General features: G+C 43.5%; 1 protein-coding gene across 1 annotated transcript in view; it reads left to right on the top strand.

Annotated features, from left to right (window-relative positions):
- Nucleotides 1-6,461: 6,461 nt before the first annotated feature.
- The window catches only part of TNFRSF11A (TNF receptor superfamily member 11a), a 49,007-nt gene continuing 45,123 nt past the window's right edge, over nucleotides 6,462-10,345 (top strand). The window contains exon 1 of the mRNA XM_075921381.2: nucleotides 6,462-6,733. Coding sequence (XP_075777496.1) covers nucleotides 6,677-6,733 — 57 coding nt within the window. The 5' untranslated portion in view covers nucleotides 6,462-6,676. The remainder of the gene's footprint in view (nucleotides 6,734-10,345) is intronic.

The raw sequence follows: 10,345 nt of genomic DNA, 5'->3' as shown, positions 1-10,345 counted from the left end.
ATAACAAAATTTTACCATAGTGCCTAGTTCAAATGCCTCATGGGCCGTTCTCATCTATGTTCTTAATGCCTAGGCCAGACTACATTTCCCATGATGCACCCCAATTTCATAGAATCATAGAATAGAATACTAGGACTTGAAGGGACCTCGAGAGGTCATCCAGTCCAGTCCCCTGCCCTCATGGCAGGACCAAGTACTGTCTAGACCATCCCTGATAGACATTTATCTAACCTACTCTTAAATATCTTCAGAGATGGAGATTCCACAACCTCCCTGGGCAATTTATTCCAGTGTTTAACCACCCTGACAATTAGGAACTTTTTCCTAATGTCCAACCTAAACCTCCCTTGCTGCAGTTTAAGCCCATTGCTTCTTGGTCTATCCCCAGAGGCCAAGATGAACAAGTTTTCTTCCTCCTCCTTATGACACCCTTTTAGATACCTGAAAACTGCTATCATGTCCCCCCTCAGTCTTCTCTTTTCTAAACTAAACAAACCCAATTTTTCAGCCTTCCCTCATAGGTCATGTTCTCTAGACCTTTAATCATTCTCATTGCTCTTCTCTGGACCCTCTCCTATTTCTCCACATTTTTCTTGAAATGCGTTGCCCAGAACTGGACACAATACTCCAACTGAGGCCTAACCAGCGCAGAGTAGAGCGGAAGAATGACTTCTCATGTTTTGTTCACAACACACCTGTAATGCAGCCCAGAATCATGTTTGCTTTTTTTGCAACAGCATCACACTGCTGACTCATATTTAGCTTGTGGTCCACTCTAACCCCTAGATCCCTTTCTGCCATACTCCTTCCCAGACTGTCGCTTCCCATTCTATATGTGTGAAACTGATTGTTCCTTCCTAGTGGAGCACTTTGCATTTGTCTTTATTAAACTTCATCCTGTTTACCTCAGACCATTTCTCCAGTTTGTCCAGATCATTTTGAATTATGACCCTATCCTCCAAAGCAATTGCAACCCCTCCCAGCTTGGTATCATCTGCAAACTCAATAAGCGTACTTTCAATGCCAATATCTAAATCGTTGATGAAGATATTGAAGAGAGCTGGTCACAAAACAGACCCCTGTGGGACCCCACTTGTTATACCTTTCCAGCAGGATTGAAAACCATTAATAACTACTCTCTGAGTATGGTTATCCAGCCAGTTATGCACCCACCTTATAGTAGCCCTATCTAAGTTGTATTTGCCTAGTTTATTAATAAGCCTATAATGCGAGACCGTATCAAACGCCTTACTAAAGTCTAGGTATATCCACCGCTTCTCCCTTATCCACAAGACTCGTTATCCTATCAAAGAAAGCTATCGGATTGGTTTGACATGATTTGTTCTTTACCAATCCATGCTGATTGTTCTCTATCACCTTACCACATGCCAAGTGTTTACTGATGATTTCCTTAATTACTTGCTCCATTATCTTCCCTGGCACAGAAGTTTAACTGGTCTGTAGTTTCCTGGGTTGTTCTTATTTCTCTTCTTATATTGTAGAGCATGAAGGGAGTCCCATAGCAACCATGGATCATTGGAGGTGTATGCTGGCTGAGGCACCAAGACTATAATAGAGAATAGAGGCATGAGGCATCATGGCAGCATTTCTGAACTGAAGTTGTGGAGTATTTGGTTCTTTTGACAATGTTTTCCACAGAAAGTGGACATTTAAAATTGTATAGTTGAAAACCCTAACTTCTGTCAAAGTTTTGTGCAAAACTTTTGACTGGCCCTACCTAGACCGTCTATGGCTAACATTATCATTTAAGTTTTGCCAAAATATCCAATTATGCTTTTTTTTTTTCAGATCTTCATAACTGGATTTCCAAGGCTCTGCTGCAGTATACAATACTGGCAGTAAGAAGATACCAAGTGATTCACTGGGGCTTGGATCAGGTTCATGTAAATCAGAAACAAATACCTTTACTCAAGCTTTCAAGAAATAGTTGATTTTCACACAGAGGCAAAAGTTCCAGGCATCGAATAGAAATTTTATCCCTGATGGTGAATGTTTCAGGAAGAAACAAGCACCTGTATGGAGGAGTTACAAAAGAAACTGTTTTGCAATGCTGGACATCCTAAAGTCTTTGACTTCTACAGTAATTGAGATCACCCAGCACCTTCCAAGACTCAGCCTATACTGTGTACTAATAATGAAACTGTGCTTGTGCCTGTAAATCTGTTGCCTGAATCAGCAGCTAGTAAACAAGTAGTGCTTACAGTCTCAATATTGTGTATGAGGGTAAAAAGAGGAAGAATCTTACCCAATTGTTCTATTTAAGAGCAACATTTCCGTACATCTTAACTATAAGAATTTGAAAATACCCATACAGGGCAGAAGACCAAGGATTTCCAGCATGAGGGGTGTGCTTAGCTTCTTCAGAAGAATTTTCACCTGTTGCTGCAGTTCTGGTCTATTACTAGTATTCCAGAACTCTTTCCATGCAAATACATCTTTCTTAGGGATCAGCCACCTACTTCACCAGCTTCTAATACTGTATATTGCCAAGTATATGCATAAAAGCGTAACTGACAACACAGATGGAGACTGTATCCCTGTCCCAACATGCTCTTGAATTTATCTGCAATCTTCTCTCAATCTGAGGATAATCTCTACCATGGATTTATATAGAGTTCCTGAGATAATTCAGGAGTTCAACCCCACCTGCAGTACATTTCTTGGTAGGTCAGCTGCCTGCTGAAAGAAAATTCGTTCTTTTTCCTTCATCCTTCCTCTTTTTCCAAAGGCAAGCACTGCTCCTTGAAGCGGGCCACTCCCTGATGGAGAATGTAGCACCATTGAGGTCAGATGGTGGCTTGCTCCTCCTCATTTGTGTTGTCCACATCTGTTTTCTTGAGATGTGTTCCCAGTGTGTCTTTATAACATGTCCTCTGACCACCACAAGATCTCTGACCATGGATGAGTTGAGCCTAGAGGGCTTGTTTTGGGAGGTGAGAATCTAGCATGGGCCCACAATGTCCAGCTCAGTGGAGTTGGTGGCAAAAAGAATAAGTGGTTCAATGCTAGTGACATTGGCTCAGTGAGGATGCTGGGATTAGGGCAGCCGTCTTCCCATTTGATTCACAGGATCTTCTAGAGCAGTACTTCCCAACCTTTTCAAGCATACAGACCCCCTTTCAATGTGTTAAAATGTTACAGACTCCCCCAAGGGAAGCAGCAGGAAGTGGCAGCCAGCACGTCCCTTGGCTTGCGCTGCTTCCTCAGCTCCCGCCCATTCCATCCCCTGCTTATCCACGGAAGATATGGCGAGGGGGCTCTCATGGCAAAAGGAAGCTCCTGCCCTGGCACTCTGTCCTTCGCCACGCATAGAGCCCTGTGGGGAAGGAGGGGGGAGAAAGGAAAGGATCAGGCCCACAGTGGGACTGGGAAGAGGGATGGAGCGTAAACAGAAGTGCAGCTGGTGGAGGGAGGACAGATGGTGCCTATCAAGATCCTATCCCCAGGGCAAGAGGCAGCATATGTGCAGCCGGTCGTGAATGTGAGCCCCAGGCAAGAATTGCCTGGTAGAAAGTCCTAGTCACATGGTGGCCCAATCCTTACTTTTCTTTTCCTTTCCTAAAATTTCTACGAACCCCCTAAAGTACCATCGTGGACCCCCAGGGGTCCACGGACCACAGGTGGGGAACCACTGCTCTAGAAGCATTGGTGGTGGTGCCCCTTCACACGCTTGAGGGCTGTTGATAGCTCACCCTGGGTCCAGTGAATAGGGGCATCCTTTGGTAATGGCTCTGATGCCTTTTCATGGTCCATGACCTATGGAAGGCTGCCAAGATTCAGCTTTATAAGACAGTTGTCATCCATACATTCTATGGAGGTAAAACCTGGGTGACTCTTTAACTAGGCTGTGTGAAAAGGTGCCGTGCACACCTAAATTCTCTTTTTGAATCCGATATGTCAGTGAAAATGAGGGGAGGGGTGCAATGTACACGCACACGCACACAGAGAAAGATGGTGTATCCAGAATAGTAGGCTCAAGAGAGGGTTGGGGTGGAGACAGTGAGATCTCCCACAGGTACATTAGCTAGCATTTTAACAAAGCTGAGGTTTATTTAGGGCATAACTCAAGCTCTAAACGTTAGGTTTAGAAAGAAGTGTTCTACATTAGTGGGTAGAATTGTCAGTGACAGGGTTTCTTGCACCTTCCTTTGAGGCATGTGGCGCTGGTGATGCGACGAGATGGAGCAATGGTCTGACCTAGTATAATGATTCCAAGGTACTTAGGGACCAGCTCTAGCACCTCACCTGGGAGTTTCATTTTAGCCCAAGTATTGAATAGGCTGGGGAAGTGATCTGCTCCCTCACCCTAGTAGCTTCGCCAGCACAGGATGGGGCCATAAAGGTGAGAATCACACTCAACTGCTGCCTTCACTACACTTCTGTATGCATTGGAGAGGGAAGGTGGGTGAAGTAATTGCTCTGTGAAGTTAAAAAGTTTGTGTCTCTCACCAACAGACAGTCCAATAAAACATGTTGCTTCACCCACCTTGTCTCTCTTGGGGTATGTCTAGACTACATGGTTCCGTTGTTGGAGCCATGTAGATGAGTTTACTAGACATAGGAAAATGAAGTGGTGATTGAAATAATCGCCACTTCATTTACATCAAAATGGTTGCCACGCTGTGCCGATCAGCTGTTTGGCGGCACAGCAGGACAGTCTGGACGCTCTGCGGTCGACAAGGGAAGCCTTTGTCAACCGCTCCGTTATGCCTCGTGAAATGAGGTTTACCAGAGAGGCTGACAAAGGCTTCCCTTGCTGACCGTGGAACATCCAGACTGCCCCGCTGTGCCGCCAAACAGCTGATCGGCACAGCACAGTGGCCATTTTGATGTAAATGAAGTGACGATTATTTCAATCGCTGCTTCATTTTCCTATGTCTAATAAACTCATCTACATGGCTCCGTCAACAGAGCCATGTAGTCTAGACAAACCCTTAGAGAGCAGGTTTGCCTGCTGGGGACAGTGTTTATTTGCAGTCAGGCACCCACCTTGTCTCTCTTGTGTACGTAATGCAGACAGAGCAGACTTTGGCTTTCAGGCTTGTTGAGCCAGCCCTTTTCACAAGCACGGAAATGTGAAAGTAAACTTATGATTCCTGGAATTAGCAGGGAGGGGAACGACCATAGCTCAAACCTCAGCTTTGTTAACATGCTAGCTAATGTACCTGTGGGAGATCTCACTGTCTCCACCCCAACCCTCTCTTGAGCCTACTATTCTGGATACACCATCTTTCTCTGTGTGCGTGTGCGTGTACATTGCACCCCCTCCCCTCATTTTCACTGACATATCGGATTCAAAAAGAGAATTTAGGTGTGCACGGCACCTTTTCACACAGCCTAGTTAAAGAGTCACCCAGGTTTTACCTCCATAGAATACCAATGTATTTATGTCTCCACTTGACCTATTATTGCCCTATGCCTTGGGGTGCTGAGTGTGTGTGATTTCAGAGGAAAGCTGTGCAGCCCACGAAGCCTTTCTCTGGATTAGAAAGCTGTGAGGAAAAACCCTTATGGCCTGATTTCACCTCCTGCCCCAGGCTGTTTGAAAGGATAATTCATCTGTGCAGAAAACAAAGAATAGTGGCACAAGCAAAGAGCACTGTTTCCCTTTGTGGTTGTGTGTGTGTGTGTGTGTGTGTGTGTGTGTGTCGTCTTTTGTGGGTGTGGAATAATCTATTAAGCCATGTTCCTTCTCGTCATGGGTCAAATCTAGAGAGAGCAAACTTCCTTATTAGATGAGTTTAGAAACATGATGTTCCCCACCTCCACCTGCACTGGTGCAGCAAATACACACAGAAAGGCAGCACAGATGAAGTGCCTCACTGGTTTTAGGAGTTTTGTTGTTGCTAAAGAGAAGAGGGGAGGGGAATTGCAATGTGGTGGATTTGATGCCTGTCTGGTGTCGTTTCACAAAGCCAGAGGCAAAGGGCAGGAATTTGCTGGGTCCAGCCAGGGCAGTTGCAGGAGGCAGTGTGAGGGGTGCAGAAAGTGGTTTCAGGAAGTAGTGGAAGGAAAGGGTCATCAGGAAATTGCTGGATGGAGCAGGAGGAAAGGGGTGGCAAGAGGCAGTGGGAAAAAACAGGGTAATAGGAGGATGCCAGAGTTAGCAGAAGGAAGGGGACAGACAGCAGCTTGCTTGAGATTGAAAGGAAAGGAACATCAGGAAATTTGAGGCTAGAGCAGGATGCTGTGAAAGGGAGGAAGCAAGCAAGCAGGAGGTTCCAAGAAGTAATGGTTGGAAAGAAATTAAAAATAGGGCAAGAGGGAAGACGGGCTCGGACAGGAGGCAGTAGGGTGGATTTGGAGAGGGAGACAGGGAAAGCAGCACTAACAGCAGGAGGAGGGATCATAGGCTTCATGACTAAACTTCTTCTAACAGAGGGGCGGGGAGAGGAAAGGGAGGGACGAGAAGAAAAAAAACCCTGCATGTTAAGTCCTGAGGAAATGCTGTGGGAACTCAGGCCAGTTTTTTTTTTTTTTTTTTTTTGGTATGTTTGTTTTCTCCCCTCGTGTAACTGAGAGGAAGGAAAGGAAGAAAGAGAAGTAGCAAATCCAAATGTGCCTTACTCTGCTGTGGCTAGGGCTAGGGGGGTTGGTGTGGAGGATCTAATTTCTGGTCAGTGGCAGCAAAAGGAACAGAGACAGACACACGGACATGTCCATCTCAGCAGGCGGTTGGCTGGTTCTCTGTCTTTTCATGGCTGACAAACAGGTACGGCTCTATTAACAAGTAGATGTAAAATGTATGTGAGGGGGAGTGAGCATTGTGAACTGTTCAGAGGGTCTCTGTGCACTGAAAAGAGCCTCATTGTGCAGGGTTTGGCTTCTCATAGTGACTGTTGCTGAAGAAGAAGGATTAACTTAAGTTTCCCCTGCCTTTTTCCACAGCTTGGCTGCCTACTTGTTATTTTGACTCGCCCTGTCTCACAAGCTTCCAACTCCCTCTGCCTTTAAAAACAAAACACCAAAAACCCAACCCCCCAAAACAAATCCAGAAAATCGGCTTGAGAACCGCCTGCTCCTCCTCAGTGCAGTGTGTGAGAAAATATTTGCAGAGGGTTGTGGAGGGCTATAATTTGCCAGTAGCCAAAAACACGGCAAACTCCTCCCAATTAAAGATAGTTTGTTCCAAAGAGACTGCTAACACTTGTCTCAATTTTTGTATTACACGGGATCATAGTGGCTAAATATAGAACAAATCTGTAAGGTCAAGTCAGTCTATCTTCCCAGTACTGAAGGATTTGTTCCCCTTTGGTATCTTTCCTATCTTCATGGCCTTTATTACTATACAGTCTCAGGGCTTCACAAGCATTAAGAGTTTGATCTTCCCAACACCCCTGTGAAGTATGGACAAACCCCTTTGACAGTTGGGGACCTGAGGCAGAGAGAAATTAAATGAGCTGTCTAAGGTGACACACCAAGTTTGTCATGCAGCAGGGAATTGACCCCAGACCCAGGCTAGCCCCCCAACCATGGGGCATCCTTTCTATTTAAAACAGAGACTAGTCCCTATGTCTGTAGTAGACTAAATGGGATTTGAATCTATGACCATGGGCGTACAGTGCATAACTCTTGCCACAACTCTCACTAGCATTTAGTCTAATATACTCCTAGATGTTCCCAGAGGTGGGACTTCCATCTTTAAGCTTAAGGAGACCATACCACAGCCAAGGAGCCTGATAAATACCTATAGAATGATCAGAATTTTTTCCCATTTAGCTTCCATTTCCATAATGTCATTGTTATTCTTAGTTATACCTCTGTGCACCTGTCTAAATTAGTCTTTTTTTTTTTATTTGGGGCTAAAACTTTTCAAATATTGGTGGAGAAGTTTCATGTCCCAACTTCACTATTACTTTGGCAATGTTATAATTATATATACATATACTGTTTCCTCGGAAAGTCAGTTCCAGCTGCTCCTGAATCAGTATTATTATTCTTATCTGAATGCCTTGTGTTTGTCAATATTTTATTACTTGTTATTTTAGGTATAATTTTCTTAGAATTGCTGTCTTACCCAGAGTTCTGGTCTGTGACTGGGGAGCCTGCAGGGCAAGACATTGTATAAACACAAAGGCTGTGTCTAGACTGGCCAGTTTTTCCAGAAAATCAGCTGCTTTTCCGGAAAAACTTGCCAGCTGTCTACACTGGCCGCTTGAATTTCCGCAAAAGCACTGATGATCTCATGTAAGATTGTCAGTGTTCTTGCAGAAATACTATGCTGCTCCCGTTCGGGCAAAAGTCCTTTTGCGCAAAACTTTTGCAGAAAAGGGCCAGTGTAGACAGTTCAGATTTGTTTTCCGCAAAAAAGCCCCAATTGCAAAAATGGTGATCGGGGCTTTTTTACGGAAAAGCGCGTCTAGATTGGCACGGACGCTTTTCCGCAAAAAGTGCTTTTGCGGAAAAGTATCCATGCCAATCTAGACGCTCTGTTCTGAAAATGCTTTTAACGGAAAACTTTTCTGTTAAAAGCATTTCCGGAAAATCATGCCAGTCTAGACGTAGCCAAAATGAAAAGATGATCCCTGCCCCAAAGAGCTCACAGTCTAATGATTTAATGCAGAAGAGTGGGGACTTGCATGTGTGCATTAGCCTGCACTTTAATGAATTGAATCTGATTCATTATTTTCTCTCTATCTCGCTATTGTATTATTTTTCTTTCCTGATGGATGTTCAGAACATTTGCCAATGTGGTATCATTTGCAAATCTAATTGATGTCCAGTATATGATAGAACAAGAAGCAATGGGCTTAAATTGCATCAAGGGGGGGTTAGGCTGGAAATTGGGACAAACTTCCTAACCATCAGGATTTTTAAGCACTGGAATAAATTGCCTAGGGAGGTGGTGCAATCTTCATCATTGGAGATTTTTATGAGCAGGTTGGATAGACATCAGACAGGGATGACCTAGATGGCGCTTGGTCCTGCTGTGAGTGTAGGGGACTGGACCTGATGACCTCTCAAGGTCCCTTCCAGTTCGAGTATTCTGTGATTCTATGATACTTCCTCCCCCAATCATTAACAAAGACATTTTTTCTCAAGTGATTTAATTTTAAGGAAATTATTTCCTGTAGCCTGGTACAGGACATCCCTGCTGTAAGTCACCCCTGTATACATTGGTTCTGCACTAGCATCACTGATGCTTGTGGGACTAATTCAATTTTAAGTCCTCCAATTCCCCACTCTTGTGGCATGCAAAAAAAAGGAACTAATTCACATAAAAAGAAATTAGCCATGGGGGAAAAAATCCCACTTTGCGTCCTTTTACTATACATCCACTTTTTTTTAACATATCTTGGTTGTATAGCAGGGACACCCTGTATCTATCTGTTGCTTAGTTGAACCCAGGAAATGCACCTAATTCAGGATCCAATGCTCCACATCCCCAAAATGAACAGTTCATATGTTTCCTCCCAGATTTATTTCCCCCGTGATATTTTCAAGACACTCAAACAAAGAGGAGTATCCTTTGGTATTGGTTTATCCGTTGTACTTAAGCACATGTTTCACTCTATGCATGCTAATGGTTGCTTTGTCAAAGAGTGCACAACCTTCCATGGCCCATGTGTTGGATAAGAAAGATCCAAAATGATCCGAGTCCCAGGAACAGCTGTAGTATAGGAAAGGTTGTTATTCTGTGGTGCTTATTGTGTTTAATCATTAATTTTATAACTTCTCTACCATTATTTGACATTTTATGACATAAATAGTTGATAATAATAGAAGTGGTTTGTCTGACATAACAGTACATTTTAACCAAAATCAATGACATCTCTTAATTCAGAACAGTTGAGAGATGCTAATATTTCAGACTTGTATCATGCCTTCCATCTGAAGATCACAAATATAAATTAAGACTTATAACCCTTTGGAGGTAAGCAGTGTCTTAATTTTGACAGGGGAGAAACAGGCACAGAGAATTAGTGATTTGCCCAAATTAACACTAAAATTCTGTGGCAGAAATGGGAACAAAATCCACACCTCCTCTCTTCCAGTCTTGTGGTTTAACCATGAAACAATTTTTCCAAGACATTTGCCTTTTACTGTGTCAGAATATATAATACCTTCTTTCCTGACACATGAGCAATGCAGCTTGTTTGTGGAATGTTATATATAATTAATATTTTCCCTTTATTTGCTTCATACTTGTTAAGTGCCTCATTCAGATGCGGAATAAAGATGAGGAGAATATGTATTTGTCAGTATTATACAATTTTAATGCCATTCCTCCTTTCTGAGTGTCTGTGAACTGGATTCTCCTTCCAAACCATATAGTAACTATTTGCTTAACATTGTTGTTATGTTCCTGAAAAACGCTATTTTA

Source organism: Pelodiscus sinensis, chromosome 2 (genome assembly GCF_052426305.1).
Source record: "Pelodiscus sinensis isolate ZL-2025 chromosome 2, ASM5242630v1, whole genome shotgun sequence".
NCBI classification, from domain to species: Eukaryota; Metazoa; Chordata; order Testudines; family Trionychidae; genus Pelodiscus; species Pelodiscus sinensis.
This window is presented reverse-complemented; position numbering and strand designations above follow the sequence as displayed.